The sequence below is a fragment of the Heterocephalus glaber genome, unplaced genomic scaffold (genome assembly GCF_053883595.1).
Source record: "Heterocephalus glaber isolate CG9 unplaced genomic scaffold, H.glaber_assembly_v1.0 deba00001608, whole genome shotgun sequence".
Lineage (NCBI taxonomy): Eukaryota > Metazoa > Chordata > Mammalia > Rodentia > Bathyergidae > Heterocephalus > Heterocephalus glaber.
The window spans coordinates 27,998,578-28,017,694 of NW_028258379.1; the positions used below are offsets into that span (position 1 = coordinate 27,998,578).

At 34.2% G+C, this 19,117-nt stretch overlaps 1 protein-coding gene across 8 annotated transcripts in view; it reads right to left on the reverse strand.

The window, feature by feature from the left end:
* Eml5 (EMAP like 5) overlaps positions 1 to 19,117 on the reverse strand; it is a 201,749-nt gene that overhangs the window by 145,008 nt on the left and 37,624 nt on the right. For 6 of the 8 annotated variants that reach the window (XR_015445090.1, XM_087195457.1, XM_087195455.1 and 3 more), the window contains exons 2-5: positions 15,490 to 15,649; positions 6,902 to 7,000; positions 4,210 to 4,278; positions 777 to 962 (exon numbers count right to left, since the gene is read on the reverse strand). Coding sequence is in view for 7 of the 8 variants with exons in the window: in XM_087195457.1 (XP_087051583.1) it covers positions 777 to 962; positions 4,210 to 4,278; positions 6,902 to 7,000; positions 15,490 to 15,649 (514 nt within the window). In the remaining variant the exon portion in view is untranslated. Of the gene's footprint in view, positions 1 to 776; positions 963 to 4,209; positions 4,279 to 6,901; positions 7,001 to 13,813; positions 13,900 to 15,489; positions 15,650 to 19,117 lie in introns of those variants that run through there. The other 2 variants (XM_087195460.1, XM_087195458.1) reach the window with 2 other exon arrangements.

Consider the following 19,117-nt stretch of genomic DNA (forward strand, 5'->3'; position numbering starts at 1 on the left):
TCAACTTGAGTAGGAGTACCAGGTGAATTGAGTCAGCATGCATCTGGGCATGGAAGACCCACTTTAGGAGGACTGTTGTTAGAACAATATAAAAAGAACGGGAGGGAAAGATTTCAGCTGATCTTCCTTGGAGGCGCTTCACCGAGACTGCTTTTCTTTGGAGGCGTTCCGGTGGTTTTTCTTTGAAGGAGCTGTGGCTGTTTTCTTTCTTCGGGGGAGCTTCAATCCTTGTCCTCATCTTGGATGTCGTTTCCTGGCTTCCACTGCAGGTCCCTCAGCCTTCTGGCACAAACACTTCCGTTTCTGGCACTGGCCCTTGGGGCTTTCCAGGGCAGATCCTTTGGTCTCCCGTCATGGATCCTTCGGCCTCCACAGGACACTGGCGTGGGCTCCAAGCCCTTGACTGGATCCTTTGGGTCTCTGACACACAGACAGACATTTTGCACTCTTCCACATCTGCCTCTAGTAAGCACTGAGTAATACACCTTTCCTCCTTTAACTTTGGGTGTTGGGTATTTTTGTTGTTGTTTTGTTTTGTTTGTTTCTTTTTTGAGACAGGATCTCACTATGTAGTTCAGGCCGATCTTGAACTCACTATGTAGCCCAGGCTGGCTTCGAGCTCACTGATTCTGCTGCCTCTGCCTCCTGAGTGCTGGGATTACAGGCATGCATCACCACGCCCGGCTGGGTGTCCAATATTTTGTCTCAGTAATGAGAAAAGTAACTAAGACAGAAGGTTAAGTAGTTAGCATCTAAAAGTGTTTAAATATACTTACAGTATGGGCTCCTTGAATTGTTCGTATAAGATTGATTCCCTTCCAGACATATATATCTCCATTGAGTGCACCAGAATATGTTAACTCATCTCGAGCGCAGGCTAGGCACAATATTGTCTGAAGGTCACCTGTTTTACCGAAGATACCTCGCTTTGGGGTCAGAGCATTTCCACATAAACTCCAGAACTAAAAAGCACATAGTATAATAATCAAATTACTAAGAATACTTATAAAATAAAATATTTCCAATACTGCAATGCTATATCAGAACAGCAGACTAGAAATTACCTAAGAAATTGCTTTACGATACAATAACATTCAATGTTCACATCCTCATTCTAAGGTTGTCAAAAGCTATGTAATTGCAGGTAAATCACTGGTTTCAATCTTTATCTGTAAGAATAAGGGGGTTGAACTAGATTATTTTTAAAATGTACTATGCTTTCTTTAGATTTCTGAAAAAAAATCTACTTGAAAGAGATAAAATGTCGTAAATGAGTTAGCAATGAAAATGAAGACAAGACACCATGTGCTAATAGGAAAAATTACCAATTTTAATGTTTAATCTCCAATGAAAACAGTAAAAATGGGGAGGGGAAGACTGTATGTTGCTCTTACTGGTATTTTCAAAGCTGAGAAATGTCTTTTCATAAATTTTAAAATCAATTTGGAGTGATTTGTTCACCAATGGGAGAAGAAGACAAGTCAAACATGAATCTCTGTGACAAGATTTTTTGCTCTATTATGTGGATTTCAGTAAATTTTTGTAATTTGCAGAGAGAAATTTGTTTAAATGAGACAGGGCAGGGACATATACATTAAATAGTTCTGTTTAAATTAATTAAGTTGAGAGAATAAATTTAACTTTTTTTGCAATACTGGAGATTGAACTCAGGACCTACACACTAAACTACATCCCTAGCCCTTTAAAAAAAATTCTGAGACAGCTGGACTCAAACTTACAGTCCTCCAGCCTCAGCTTCCCAGAGTACTGAGATAACAGGCATGCACCACCATGCCCAGTAAATTTAACTTTGTAGTAAGTAAATTAACATTTAAAATAATATAATTTTAATATTACACACACACACACATATATATATATTTTTTGGTACCGGGGATCGAACTCAGGTCCTTGCGCTTGTGAGGCAGGCGGCAGAACCACTGAGCTAAATCCCCAGCCCAACACACATATATTTTAAAACCCTAAGCCTCAAAGAACAGAAATTGCAATATTTATCCATCAAATAATTAGTGCATATTTTAATGAATTAAATTTTATTATTTTTAAAATGAAAAATTCTGTAATTTCTGTGTGTAAGAATAGCTGGATTCTTCCTTTCAGCAATTTCCAATTTAAATCTATTATTTTCTTTTAGGTCAGTGATTCCCAAACTTGTTTTCACAACAGAATTACCTGAGAAAATTATAAAATTTCCTGGCCTTCAATTGAGGTGAACGGAGATAAAATCTTTGGGGAATGAGGCCCAGATTTCCAAATGCTTTTGATGTTAAGCAGGAGCTAAGAACTATTATTCTAAACTGTAAATCAATACTCTCCAATAGAATTTTCAATGATGATAAAAACTGTGTGTGTGTGTTCATGGTTTCCAATACAGTAACCATTAGATATGCTTGAGCATTTGGAATGTGGCTGCCAGTGTGAATTTTTAATTTTATTTAACTTTCTATCTATATAGCTTCATGGGGCTAGTGGCTATTTTGCCATTTAGATCAACTCTGGGACTTAGTTTCCTCACACATGCTGCCTACAAAAAAATGAACTATAATGCTATTGTTTTGTTTGTTTGTTTGTTTTGAGACAGGGTCTCTCTATGTAGCTAAGGCTTGAACTCACTACGTAGTCCAGCCTGGTCTCAAACTCAGAATTATCTTCTTGCCTCAGTCTCCTAAGTGCTAAGATTATAGGCATGTTGGACCACACTTTGCTTTACTACCATGCTACCTGTGTTTTCTCGCAAAAAAAAAAAAAACCTAGCTAGGAAATAATCAGCCTTGAAAACTACAGATAAAAAATCCCAGCTCCAATCAGGCTATCCTTGTCATACCTACCTTACAGAATAGCAACTGAGCAAGAGAATAGCCATGGCAGGTAAGGCAAGGATAGGCTGACTGGGGCTGGCAGTTTTGATCTCTAGTTTTCAAGGCTGATTATTTTCCGGCTAGATCTTATTTGGGGGGAAAGAGGGTATTTACTGCATATACCAAAGGAAAGGAAATGTAATGCATAATAAAGATATAGGTTTGTTTAGTTTTAGAAGATGAGCTTAAAAAAACCCCTGAAAATGGAACTTTTAGCTTTATTCACAATATAAATCACCAGTAAGATCTCTTTATTCATAATTAGCCAATCATTTATTAGGATCTCTCTCTCTCTCTCTCTCTCTCTATATATATATATACATATATATATATATATATACACACATATATATATATCTGTTAATCATCATCTTCCTCTCAAAGGTAAATGAGACAAAAATATTTATCTTCACATTGTTTACATCATGTACCTTAAAGCCTAGTACAGTGCCTTTGCTACTTAATATTTGTTGAAAAAAAATAAAGATTTACTATTACTGATTCAACAAACCAACACCAGAATATAAAAAACAGAATTGCAGCAGCAGTTAAACATGTACTGAACTCACTGGGAGTTAACTGCTTTCAGGAACTGTTAGATAAGAGACTGTAAGAAAAGCAAGTATTTGCCACTGGCACCACGGACATAAATGTAACTATAGACATAAGAATGAATATCATTAATGACTTTATGGGCTTCAAATTCTCAACTATAATTTTAAAGCCAAACCTAGAGGCTGCATGAGCAGAGCAAGTAAGGTTATGAAGGCTGAAGTCAAATCAGAGGGCAAATATAGAAAAAGAAAAAAGAACACTTTCAGAAAGCTGACCCTGTGTTAGGCACTGAACATATGCTGTCTTTTTAACCATCAACTCATCAAGGATAAGAGCAGTCATAGTTTCAAAATTTGAAAAAAGTTCAAATGGTTAAATAACTCATCTAAGTTAAACGTATAATAAGTGGCAGAGCCACCTCTATTTTTGCTCTGCAAATGAAAAGCTTTTTGTTTATTTGGTTACCTAACATTACCTTTTACTCTGTAAGTGAAATATGAAGAAACAAGATTAACAAAATGAATCATGCCTCACTAGACTACAAATTCCTTTATTGAGAGTGGTTCAATAATTCCTATTCATGTCTATATCTTTTATAATGTTTCAAAGTAACTACACAATAAATATTTGTTAGATTGGACATGCATACATTAAAAAGCTGACATTTAAAACTACTGTCAAGTTTCTAAAACTACCCTAAATTATTAATACTATAATGCATAATTAGTACCAGAAAATGAAATAGGATTATTATAAAACAAAACCCTTCTAGTACCTTGATATGTTTTACACCACAGCTGACAAGTTTATTTGGCTGGTACAAATCCCAAGAAACATCAAATATCTGTAAACAAATTGGATTCATGGTTAAAATATTTATTTCCATAATCATTTAAAAGTCCTGTCCAAAAGATCAAATGCCCCAAATCCCTATCATCAATCGCAGCAATCTCAATAATCAGATCCCCACATTTTAAAATCTTATAAGAAATACAAATAAGGAATAATAACTTTTTCTTAGTTACCATGAACTATGAAGCAATTAGTAGAATGAAATATTTAACATTTCTATTCATTCTTTTATTGTTGCTGTTTTTGAGACACTCTTGCTATATAGTTTAGTCTGGCCTTGAATTCACTATGGAGCCTACCTAGGCTGGTCTCCAACTCACAGTGATCCTCCTGCCTCAGCCATTCAAAGTCCTGGGATTACCTGTGTGCACCACCACACCCACCTAATTTTTAAAATAATTTGGTCTTTAAATAACAAGAATGGTTGAACAGAACTAAAGCATCAGGCAGATACCTGCATAATTTTTACAGAGGTAAGATTCTAAATGGAACATACATTTAACACTTAGAGCTAGAAATAATGAACATTTTTATAGCTTTCGATCACATAGGACTACTTTCATAAGGGAATAAAACTTTTTTCATAGCTTTTTTTTTTAGCTTTCTTACCAATTATGGGCCAAACAAAATTAATTTACACATATGTACTTATATTTTGGAGGTCCCAGGCTTGGTTTATCCCATACATTCTAAATATATACAAACCATTTTATGACAAGCAAAATCTCAGATGAAAGAAAATTATGCAAATACATAATTGAACAATAAGTGAAATAAAAACTAACATTTGAAAAATAATTCACTTGTTTTGCTACCTGGCAGTCTTCACAATGTCCCCTTGACCCTTGTATAATCTAACCTAAAGTGTTAATCATGTCTAAAAATTAACAAAGTGACTCTACAGTAATGAAGAAAGAATACCTCATAACTTAATGTTTAACAATACATTATAAAATAGATATAAAAATCATACAAATTTAAAATACTAACTCAAAATACTTAAAAAAATATATCAATAATTTTTATAATAATTGGCCTATTTACTAAATTCAAAGTACTAAGGTGTGAAATGCTTTAATCTAAGTAAGACAGAATACAAAGCTGTCACCTAAAATGTTCCCTAAAAGTCTCATGTGGTCTGAGGTGGTACTTTCAGAAGGGGATTGGATGGGGGATTACTATATTCATTGGGGAATTAATTCAAAGTTGAACGTAGTGTTAGGAAGTAGGGCTCAGCTAGGAGTTGGGTCATGGTGGGTGTGCCTGTGGAGGGTGTATCTCTAGTTCTAGCTCTTCCTTCTCTCTCTGGTTCCTGGCTGCCATGGGTTGAACACCTTTCCTCCGCCATGCCCTTCTACCATGCCATTTCTGCCCTGGAGCCAGCCAATGATAGACTAAACCCTTTAAAGCTGTGAGCCAAAATAAACCTCTCCTCCCTCAAATTGCGGGTGTTAGGTACTTTGTCCTAGTAACAGGACAGCTTACTAATACACAGCTGTCTAATAAAGCATACCTAATATTTTATAATGATCTAAATTGTATATATGTGTGAGACTGTATAACAGGCTTGAGAGTCTGCTGAAAATATACACAAAGTTTCTGTACCATTTATCAATTCATAGATTCTTAAGTAGAATCACTGATTATGCCTCTATTTTGGTTTGGGTTAGGATTTTACTACACACACTCAACAATTAAGACTTTTTTTAAATTTAGTTAGACATTTTTAAGAGCTTACAAAATTGTCTATGTTCAGAAAAGTAGTATATTTAATGAAACACTGACCACAAAACATTCTTTTTATTAATCTTATTAATCTTAAAAAATAACTTAGAACAAGGAATATATATATATTTTATCAAATTCCCAAAGTAAAAAATGTTAGGTCTCTAAAAGAGTTATAATATTACTTTTTCTGCACTGTTGGGGATTGAACCCAGAGCCTTGAGCATACTAGGCAAGTACTCTTCCACACAGCTACATCTGCAGTCCATAGTAACATAAGATATATGTAACATTAGCAGTAAGCCAAACTAAACAGACCCTAGGTACAAACTATTTCATTCTAAAAATCAATATTTGAATAATGGATATTTGCATATGTCCAAACTCAAACTATGCACACTAAATATGTGCAGTCTTTTCTAAGTAAATTACTGTTCAATAAAATGTTGAAAAAAACCCACCAGAAAATGCATAGTTTGTACTGAATCACTGGGTTAAGTTTTTCGTAACACTATAAACATTGAATCATGTTTCTGAGCCTCACAATTCCATAATTTTAAAAATATTTTGTTTTGAACAGCTTTACTGAGATATAATTCCCATATTAAATTTACCCATTAAAGTGTACAATCCAATGGTTCTTAGTATGCTCACAGAATTGTACAACCATTATTATAATCATTTCAGAACATTTCATCACCTTAAAAAGAAACTCTAAGACTATTGACAGTCATTGCTATCTTTTCCCCTCCCTCATAATTGTATAATTTTTTTAAGGTATAAAATTTTAATCTGGTAGTAACAAAATACCAAAGAATAAAATTCCCTGAACTTTCCTCTGCCCTTTTCCTGCCCAATATTCATTAGCATTCCCAAAGGAGAATACTTACTCTATCTGTGTGACCAGGAGCCATAGACAATACTTTTCCCCTTTTCCAATCCCAAACACAAACTGCATTCTTTGAATCCAGTCCAACAGAAACCAAACGCTGGATTATGTCCAAAAAGTTCAGAAGGGGATAAAAAGGAAAACAAATCACAGAACAACCAAATTACAAATGGCAAATAAATTCTATTCATGAGTTTTATAAACCTAAAACTTACATGTCTATATTTTATAGATCTCACAGAGAAAAGGTAGATGTGTTTCATCTTATTAAAACTTGTACATACATACATGCATACATACGTATATACGGTTCCTCCCTAAAAAACAGAAGATTTCTCATAGCAGAATTGACAAAACATACTAAACATAACTCTTGCCCCAAATTAAAAATACAAAAACATCTTTTTAAATTTACTGCTAAACTGTCATGGAATTAAGAAAATTAAAATAAAAATAAAGAAATTTCCACTGGAAATCCTGAAGGATAAGAGAGAACATACATAGGTAAGAGATGAATTTTATACCCCTGACTTTTGTCCTGTGGGAGGAAGAGGAATAGGTGATAAAGTCTGGAGCCCACCCAAAGTGAGACTTTAAATTGCAGATCTCTGACAAAAGCAATGAACCCCTCAGAATATGGGACGATGAGAAATAATCCTTTAAAGAAAGAGGGATGGCAATGCATGAAGAAGCAGAAAAAGCTCTGAAAAATTACAACTAGAAGCAACATTCACATTGTTGTATGACCTAAATTCATAGTCATGATCTCTCCAGTGTGAAGTTTCATCCAGAGTGGTCCAAGGGACTGACTATGTCTTCAATCAATTTCAACCAAATCGCATAGCCAAACATAAATCTTGAAGAGGAATGCAACTTTCAATCCATCCCTCAAAGAATTCCTACAGGTGAAATTCAATAAAAATAAACTAAAAAAAAACCAACCAAACTAAACACCCTCCACAAACACAAAAAGAAACTATGAATGAGAATCAGCAAGTCACTACAATCAGAAAAATCAGTCTTGCAAAATACATCAGATACTGGGATTATATAAAATTAAGTAGAGAAATAGAATTAAGGCTTCATAATAGTTGCATATAAACAAAGAATAGGACTCTATGAAATGTATCCAAGGAAATGTGAAGAAGCAAACAGAATTTCTAGAAATAAAAAATAAAATAGATGAATGAAAAGAGGGTAAGAAACACGAAAAGATGAGCCTGTAGTCAAGAAGGATATCAGGGTCTGAATTTACCTTTTGCCACAAATATCTAAAAAACTGTAGAAAATACATGAAACAAACATGTGCATATTTTGTAACAGGAAGTTAAGCACTGCAAACCCTCAAAGAGGGGGAAAGAAGGTGAGTCCTACAATTTCTTCAGCTTTCATTAGGAGGCAATTTCAGGATAAAAGCACATAAAGGTAGAACACACTAGAACCCAATGGACTTGCTGTTTTGAAGACACCTCAAATCCAGAGCAGCCAAGAGCCTAGAGTTCAGAGCAGACAATGTGCTCTAAGAAATGTGTCTAATAGGTGAGATTTGGGAATAGTATTCTCTGCATGCATAGGGCCAAGTCCATGAGGCCATAAAAGAAAAAATTCTAGAAAAGAACAATTAAAGGGGGAAATGAAGACAATTTTAAGATCACAAAGGTTAGAAATCACCCAAGTCTCCAACAGCCAGAATGGAGACACTTCTTTGAACTCACTGTGTATTAAGTATCCCAGGAGCATTACCCCAGATCCATGAGGGATTTACTTTGAGAACAATGTTCAAATGTTTTAAGGTGGTACAATCAAACATAGCATTGAAATGTAACATACACAATGTTTAGCATCTAATGAAGAAATTACTGGCATGTGAATAAATATGAACAATCACCAAGGGGGGAAAAAAGTCAACAGAAACAAAGTAACCCACAAATTATGGAGATGATTAAAATTAGAAGAATCACCATAATGAAAATGTTCCAGAAGCTCAAGAATTACCTTAAAATACAACTACAAATGATAAAAAGAGAAATGAGAGATACAAAAGAAGAACATAAACCATATGTGGTGGTGCACACCTATAATCTCAGCTCGGGGGAATAGGAGACAAAAGAGAAAGAGGAAGGAGGAGGAGAAAGGAGGTAGAAGGAGGTAGAAGGTCTAAGGAGAAGGAAGAGTGGGTGGAGGAGGAATGGGAGAAGAGGAAAGAGAAAAAGAGGAGGAGGCAATGGTGGGGGGTAGAAGAAGGGGGAGGAAGGAGGAGGAAGGAGGATGAAGAGAAGGAAGAAGGAAGAAAAAAGAAGAAATACAATTTGTAAAAATAAATGCTGCATTATCCAAAATGAAAGTTCACTTCAGCCATGTATGGTGCCACATGCCTATAATCCCAGCACTCAGGAGGCTGAGGCAGGAGGATTGCTGTGAGCTCGAGGCTAGCCTTGGCTACATAGCAAGACCCTCTCACAAAGAAAGAATGAAAGAAAAAAAGAAAGAAGGAAAGAGAGAGAGAGAAAATAAAGAATTTACAGAGCCTCAGTTACCTTTTTGTTTAACATATAGATAACTGTAGGTCCAAAAAGAAAGGAACAAAGAAAATAAAAACCACCCAAAGAGCCAAAAATGTTCTAAATGTAATGAAAACCACAAACTCACAAAATAAGATGCCAAACAAATCCCAAGCTGAACTATCAATCACACAGAAAAAGACATGGCAAACTGCTGAGACCACTGCTAACGGCCAGTGTGATGTTGCACACCTGTAATCCCAACTGCTTGGGAGACCAAGGCAGAAGAATCACAAGTTTGAGACCAGCCAGAGCAATTGAACAAGACTGTCTCAAAATTAAAAATAAAAAGGGCTAGGGGATGTTCTGTAGCTTATTGTGAGGCCCTGGGTTCAATGCCCAGAATCACATGCACACAAACACACACAAATCTTAAAAGCAGCCAGACCAAAAAAGACAATTTTGGTATGAAAGAACAAAGATTAAAAAATTATCCTAGTCATCTCATCTGAAGCAACACAAGTCAGAAGACAATGGACAACCTCTCTGAAATGCCGAGGTGGGAAAAAGTCAACACAGAATTGTGTACCTAGTAAAAATATCTTTTGAAAACTGAGTCAAAGCAATCTTCTTCAAATGGACAAAAGCTGAGAAGCCAGGTGTAGTGGCTTGTACCTCTAGCCCCAGCCACTGTACTTGGGAGACTGAAGCAGGAGGATTACTTGCACCCAGGAGTCTGAGGACAGCCTGGGCAACACTGCAAGACTTCACCTCCAAAAAGAAAAAAAAGCTAAAAGAATTCATCACTGGCAAACCTGCACATGAAATAAGATGTTAAAAGTTTTACCAGGCAGAAGGAAAACAATACCAAATAGAAACTTGATTTACACATGAGTAAGAGCCCTAAATGGTAAATATATAAATAAAACTTTTCTCACTTTAAAATTTCTTCTAAAAAGGTTTAAGGCAAAAATAATAGTGATTATGTAGTTTAAAAAATATGTACAATTAAAATTGATAACAAAAACACAACATCCAGGAAAGGAGAAAGGAAACATCAAAATATATTTTTCCATATCCTTTTTAAGTGAAGATCACAAAGTTTTGGATTGTAAAGTGTCAAGAAATTAAATAAAATTAAAACACAGAGTATTGTATGTACTCTGACAAAGAATTAAACAAAGTAATCCAGAAAATTCCCAAAATATTTAAAAATTATATTCTAAGTAACTGAAGCACCAAAGGAATCACAGGAGAAGTGTGAGGGACAATACAAAACACACTGAAAACTATTAGTTTAGAGGAAAGGTCAGCATCTACCATCTGCAACTAAATCCTGCCTGTATTCTATTTCATAAGTCAAGTTTTACTAGAATACAGCCACATTAATTTTTTTTTTGCACATTGTCTGTGACTGCTTTCACACTACAGTGCAGGGATAAGAAGCTACAACAAAGACCACATGGTTCACAAAGCTTAAAAATATTTATTATCTGACTTGTAAAGTTTGCCAAATTGTGGTTTAGAGCATGATTGGGGACCAGACTGCTAGGTTTGAACACCATGTGCCTTACTAGCTGTGTGACACTGGGCAGTTATCTAGCTCAGGCTTACTTTCTTCACCCATTAAATGGAGAAAATATAAATACCTTATAGAGATAAAATGAAAATTAACGTATATTATACATAAAGGAGTGAGAAGAGTAACATATGGCTAACGTTAAATGTTTGCTAACATAATTACTGTTAGTTTAAAATGGCCATAATTCACTTTAAGAATCCATGCACTCTAACTCTGTCCAAATGAGAAATGCCACCTAGTAACCAATTAGAATGTTTCTGCAGGGCCAGGGATTTAGCTCAGTGGTTACTCCGCCTGCCTCGCAAGCGCAAGGACCTGAGTTCGATCCCCGGTACAAAAAAAAAAAAGAATGTTTCTGCAAAGTAGACTTACTATTTAAGTGAAACAGGCAAAATAAACAGTTTACAATAAAAGATTCAAAACACAGTTTGTCAGCCAGCTATGACAGTACACACCTGTAATGACAGCACTTGGATGGCTGAAGCAGGATGATTACTACAAATCTGAGGGCAGCCTGGGCTACAGTGAGTTCAAGGCCAGCCTGATCTACATAGCAAGACCCTGTCTCAAAAACCAAAAAAACAAAACAACCAAAGTACAAAAACACAAAACAAAACAAAACAAAACAAAACAAACCCCACCAGAATACAGTTTGTCATGATTTTGAAGAATATGAGGTGATGTTTTATTCTTCTTGAGGCTCTAATATTTAGGAACCAGAGGATATGAGCAAATATCTAGCTAGAACAAAGATATCTACCTCTTGTTGTAGTATAGAGTGTAGATTAAATATTTTACAAGACAGATATAATGTGAGGAATAGTCCTTTCTATTGATGCCTCTTCTTTCTGCCTCAGCTCATTTTACATACACGAGAAAACTTTAAAACTCCATGAATCCAAGCATATACAGTATAGCCCCTGGGTTCAATATCCCCAGCACCAAAACAAAACAAAAAATTTCTTCAAAGTATCTACCTCTGTAGAGGGTACTTGTCTGTAGCCTCGACAAACAACATACCATGGCCCAAACCAACCTCCTAAACATGGGTTAATCAATAACAAACAGAATGGTAAAAACAACAAAGCAAACACTACTTCCTCTTCTAGCTTTCCATAATTTTTACTTTATCTTCTTTTCTCACACTTTAACCTGTCTAGGTAGGTGACAAAGAAGATAAAGTTTTCCAGAAAAAGTAATGCTTAATCCATATCTTCAAAGATAGAGTAAGAGACAGGTAAAAAAGTAATAAAAAGTGCATTTCAGATAAGGAACCCAGACCTCAAGATCCTGTGGCTTTCAAAAAAGGGCTACTATCTGAAGGAAGGAGAATCAATGGGGAAGTGTCAGAGTAGGCTGGATAGGCAGGCTGGGAGCCAGTAGAAAAACAGGTTTTGGTTTTTTGATAGATAACTAAGTTTAAATGTGTGATATGGACTATCTATGGGACATTCAAGGAGGCTATGTGGAGTTGAGAAAACTACAGGCCACTGTTAACTGATATGGAAGTTAAAGTTATGGGTCCAGATAATAATTAAGAGAGAATAAGTATAGGGGGCATCTATAGATTCCTGAAGAACACTGACATGAGACAGAAGGAAAGGCTTTTCAAGATAAGAAGTAACAGAAAAGATGAAGAAAAACCAGGCAAATAAGTCTTTATCTAGCTTCCCAAAGTCCTCCCTAATTCTATTCCCAATCAAAATCTTATTTGTGTCCATTAACTGAATTGGAAGCAACAAGCCAAATACTCAAATAAGAGTTTTAATACACCCCACAAGCATTCCTTAAGTCTCTATAATTGTGAAACAAATTCAAATAAAGGACAATTAAACTTTTGAGTACAGAACGGAGATCCTTGCTATCACAGTGTTTATTTTGTAAGAACCATTATAGTGTAACAAAGTAGAATTCCCAATTTTATAGAAGATTCGGGACTTAATAAATGGTTAAATCGTTCTTAAAAAACCATTACAAGTTAGCATCTTGCAGAAAAATTCCAGAATAATACAATATGTACTTGAGATACATCTAGATATCAAGAGCTTACTATAAGGCCCTGGGAAAAACAGTAACACCCTCTCCAAGCTATACTATTTTTGCAAAAATGACACTCTTTATAATCAGGTACCAAAAGTCAAAGGTAAATGAGGGATTTTACTTGTACTAGCTTATAATTAATAAAATGAGGTCAAAAACTACTTTATTACCTATTAGTTCATTCTATAAATTAGAAGAGTTGTAACTGTAACTTAGATCTTGTTATATATGCAGAAAATGTTTTTGTAAGTTCTCATATTTTCAACAAAGTCTCAGTTAAATTTCTTATCTCTACCCACCTCTCCCATTACTATGAAATTTTAGTCCCTGTTTGATGTGGTTTATATAAACAGCCTTTTCAGGCCCTAATTGTCCTCAATATGGCAGAGGCTGCCAGTATTAGTGTGGATATTCAATTCCTTTAGAAGAAAGCCTCTGAGAAAAAAAGGTTCAGCATTACCACAAACTGGGAAACTCACTGATCAGATAAACCTAAATAATCAGTTTCAAATCTAGAAGAAAATTCAAAATAAGACAATATTTCTAGTTGGTATCCCATAAACAATTTATAGATAAAAAAACAGGTATGTTCTCTCAAATATATTTTTCAAATTAAACCACTAATATAATTTCTTAATCTTCAACTGGCATCAGTTCCTTACAATTTAGCTTTATGTGTACTTAAGATGGGTTAATTCCTTTTGAAATATAAGTAACCACCTCCTGAACTACATGTTTGGAGGCAGTAAAGCATTGCTGTTAAAAACATGAGCTTTGGAGTGTGACTGACCTGAATTCCAGCTTTGGCTCCATTTACTAGCTGTGTAACCTGGGGCAAGTTATTTAACCTCTCTAAGTTTCTTTATCTCAGTTTCTTTATCTGTAAAATAGAGATAATAATAGTATCTATTTCACAGGGTTGTTAGGAGACTTAAATGAGATAATGCAGGCTTAACAAAATGCCTGACATTTAGTATGTGCTCCATATATTTTAGGTAGTATGTTCCTATAAGTTTAAAATGTTAATATATTCTCATAAAGGCTTATAAAAATAAAATACATGTACCCAAGATCTTCCTTGTAAATTGCTTAAAATAAGCAAAATTGAAGGCTTTATGGAAATGATTTCTCCTTGGACCTCACGAGCAATGCAGTATATTATATTTAAAGAGGGCCAGACCCTTATAGTAAAAATACCTTGAATTTTATAACACCTGAAATGACAAATGATTTTTTAAAACTACTGTATGTAGATTTTTAAAATAATAGTTTAAATTCCTGTAAAGTAGAAAAGAGTTATCATTCTCCTTCCTTTAAAAAAGAAAATGAAATTCAAATATAAGGGTAATAAGGGACTTGAAAGATAATAACAAAAATGGGACAACAATTAAATTTCTATAATTGCTAGTCACTGCTACATAACAATATTAAACCTAGAAGCTTATTTTCCCCAAATAAGAAGTTCCAATTAAGTTTTTATAGATTCCTTATCAGAAAGTAATCTCTCATTAGAAAGTCATACGAATCTATGCCACTCAAAGAAGCTATTCCTCAGAACAATAAATGAAACATATACTAGTTATCTTTTTAAAGGGGATAGAATACACTATAATCTGTTTCTGTAAAATCCAGATCTACAAAACTAATTTAATGAATTGAAAATCAGATAAAAAATTCTTCTAAAAGTTAAAATAATTTAAAAGTCTAGTTTTAATATAAAACTTTTATTTTAACCACAACTGCAAAATCCAACTTTACCCTATTTATTTTTTGTTTGTTTGCTTGGTTTTTTTGGTACCGGGGATTGAACTCGGGTCCTTGCGCTTGCACAGCAGGCGGCGGAACCACTGAGCTAAATCCCTGGCCCCAACTTTACACTATTTAAATATGAGTTAAGTATAACAAGCCCCAGAGAAGAGCTCTTCATAAATGGTTTAAAAATCATTGACCAAAAGTAGAGTATAATTTGGAAACTGGTCAGTAAAGTGATAATTATATTCTTTGCTTTGAACTTTGATTTTGTATAAAAATAAATTATAGGTATTATCTAATTTTCAATAAAAATGTAATTATAAAAGATAACTTAATAAGTAACTGAAAATTAAAATGTTTAGAACTGTACTTAGAGACACTTAATTTTCCTAAGACAGCTTCTATCTCTATCAAAATACCCTACTTGGAAAAGGGATACATATAATAAATTTTTAGTAACAACCAGGTAATATTCCATTGAATCAGAATCTCTTTCACTTTCAAGGTAATCATTAATTTGACTAAGATCCTGATATGGTGAAATAAAAGTCCTTTGTTGTTACTGTTCTTATGTAAGTCAACCACCTACCCCACTCACATATCTTCACCCTTGGATAAACAAATATTTTTCTTCAAATGCTTTTTAATGTTTATAACCATTTCTTATAGTCCACATTTTACAAATATTAAGAAAAAGAAAAAAGTATCACATACCTGTCCATCTAAGTTGAATGCTAAGCAGGCTATACCATGTGTATGAACATCCTTTAGAATGGATATAGTCTGCACAGTGTACGAATCCCAAATACAGACATAAGGTTCTTTTCCAACTTGTCCTGTTGCTACCAATACTCGTTCAGGATGCAATGCAAGACTACAAGATAAAGAATAAATAAGTAAATAATGAGATTTATAGAACTTTTATAGTATTTAGTATATATGGTGCTTATATATCAATGTGAACATTAGACTTTATTTGCTTTAAATAATTTGGATTTAAAATAATTCTAAAAAGTCCATAATATATCTGACAAACTAGATAAACTCCTCATAATCCCCATAATATGATATAGGGAAATAAACTAAAAAAAAAAAGAATTCTCACAAGGGAACAATGGGAACAAATTAGTATGGTACTCATCTGGTTTTAAACTCTTTTCCATTTTATCATTCCTTTTTTGGATAATATTAGACCAAATCTTAATGTCTAAAAGTGGCACTCCTATTGTAGCATTAATATGTAAATTATATATACCATTGTAAGAAACAGAAAGGTCACCCATAATTCATAGAAAGTAATCTTTAAGGCTTTAAAAAGAATACATAACAGTTGGTAGTTGTTTATGTACATTAGCAGAAAGCATGGAACAGAAATTAATTTCTATTTGATTCAAGTTTAGAATTATCATATTCACCTTTGAAATGAGAAAAAAATTACTCCTGGAATGAAAGTATAGGAACTGAAAGGAGGACAGTAAAACAAAATCAATGGACTGGATGTAGGAGATCAGGAAAAGTGAAGAGTCTAAGAAGAATCTTGGGTATCTATCTAGCTTAAGCACTTGAATGGCATAGGATAGTATTCATCAAGTCAGGGAATACTAAATGAGTTTCAGTATTTCAGATTACAGTACCTAGGTATGACTCAGTGAGAACTAAAGAGCATCCAGGTCACTTTAACAGTTTTAATTTTTATGAGTGCTCATTTATTGTAAATTAATTTGAATGTAATCCTATAGGGGATTTTTATCATGTAGACATAAGTTATATATACAAAGATAACATACATAAATATACATATACATAAACATAGATCTTACAGCTTTTATGTTAGGACCCGCCCACCAAGGATTGAACTCAGGGCCTTGTGCTTTTGAGGCAGGCGTGGTGCCACTGAGCTAAATCCTCGGCCCTCATGTTAGAATTTTAATGCAACAAAGTAAATATAGTATATAAATGTACCAGTTTATAAAACAACAGTTAATACAAATTATGTTTCCGACAAAATGGCAACTAGTAGGAGAGTAAGAGTGGAAATATAAGATTGATTCAATGTATGAAATTCAACAAAATACATTTACAAAATAAAGCACCAACAAAACCTATATATGTTCATTTTAACAGACAAAAGACTTGACAAAATCCAAACCCTTTCATACAACAAACTAGTAATTGAAAGAAACTTCTTCAATTCATAAAGGTATCTATAAAAATCTATAGCTAAAAATATATTTATTAAGGAAAGACTGAAACTACCCTATTAAGTACAGGAAAATGATAAGGATATCTATCAGTGTCTGCTACTTCATTCAACTTGGTCCTTTCTAGCCGAGACATTAGACTAGCATAAAAAAGAGAAAAATAAAAGTATCTCTACATTCAGATAATGTGATTTTATACAGAAAATCCACAAAAAAAGTAGACCTAATAAATGAGTTCAGCAAGGCTATAGAATATTAGAACAATATAAAAACTCAATTGGGGCCAGGTGTGGTGGTGCCCTTCTGTACTTGGGAATCTGAGGCAGAAGGATCACAAGCTCAAGGCCATCTTGGTCAACTTAGTGAGAGCCTGTCTCAAAAAAATAAAATAAAAAGGCTTGGGGGTTTCGCTCAGTGGTAGTATACTTGCCCACCATGTAAGAGGCCTTGGGTTTAATTCCCAGGACTGAAAAAAAAATCAACTGTGTTTCTAAGCACTCACAAAGAGCAACTGAAAATTAAATCAAGAAAACAAATTCAACTACAATAGTATCAAGAACAATTCATTTAGGTATAAATTTAATGAAGTATTTGTACACAGAATCTATAAAACCCCACTGAATGACATTTTAAAAGATCTAAATGGGAAGACAGCTCAAGTTCTAGGATTGAAAGCATATATTACTATCATTATTATTAGTGCTTGGGATCCAATTCAGGGCCTGTTGCACACTAGGCAAGCAGTCTACCACTGAGTCACAAGTCACAAGTCACAAGTCACACACACACACACACACACACCCCCTGCCCAGAATGTAATATTTTTAATATGGCAACACATTCTAAATTGATCTAAATCAACAAAATTCCTGACAAAATACTCATTTTTTCTTGCAGAAATTGAAAAGCCAATTTTAAAATTCAGAAAGACCTGAAAAGCCAGAACAATCTTGAAAAAGAACAAAGTTGAAAGACACTTTTCAACTTCAAAATTTATTACTCACTACAAAATTAAAGTAATCAAGAAAACGTGGTACTGGCATTAGGACAGAATTGCAGACAATGGCATAGAATTAAAAGTCCAATAATATACCCATACATTTTTGGCCAACTGATTCAATAAGGGTGGAACCAATAATTTAATGGGGAAGAAGTTAGTCTTCTCCAGAGATGATGTAGGGATACCTGAATACCCATGTACAAAGAATGAATCAGGACCCATACCTCAAATCACATACAAAAGTCAACCCAAAATAAAGCAAAGACCTAAATGTAAGAGCAGCAGTTATAGAACTCTTAAAAGAAAGCATTAGTCACAGATCTTAATGACCTTACACAAAGCACTGGTTCCTTAGATATGATACCAAAAGCAGAAGTGACGAAAGAATAAACTAGACTTAATGAAAAATTGAAAATTTTTGTGCTAATAAGGACAACCATCACGAACCTGAAAACACACCCAGAAGAGAGGAGAAAATATTTGCACAGTATATATCCAACATGGGACTTGTATCCAGAATCTATAAAGAATTTTTTATAAATAAACAATAACTCATTTTTCCCCATGAACAACGGAACTGAAGAGACATTTTACTAAGATTATATAAAAGGCACCCAGAAACATGCTCAATTTAAGCAGTCAGTATGGAGATACAAACACAAATCACAATGTACTGTGTTTATGATAACAAAGAAAATGTCAAGTACTGACTGTATTGGCAAAGATGTAGAAAAATGAGAACCTCATGTATTGCTTGTGGGATTGTAAAATGCTGCAGTCACTCTGTAAAAGTTTGGCAGAGTTACCATGTGATGCATCAGTTTTATTTCTAAATACATTCTTTCTGGGTGTGGTGGTGCATGCCAGTAATCCCAGTACTCAGGAGACTGAGGCAGGAGGATCACTGTGAGTTCAAGGCCAGCCTGGACTACATAGTGAATTCAAGGCCAGCCTGAACTACATAGTGAGACCCTGTCTCAAAAACAAAAACAAACAGACCAAAAAGCTAAATACATTCTTAATAGAAATGAAAATATGTCCACAGAAAATTTACACAGAAATATTCACAGGAGCATTATTCATAATAACAAAAAAAGTGACAACTCCAATGTTTATCAACTGAAGAATGTAATAAAAATGT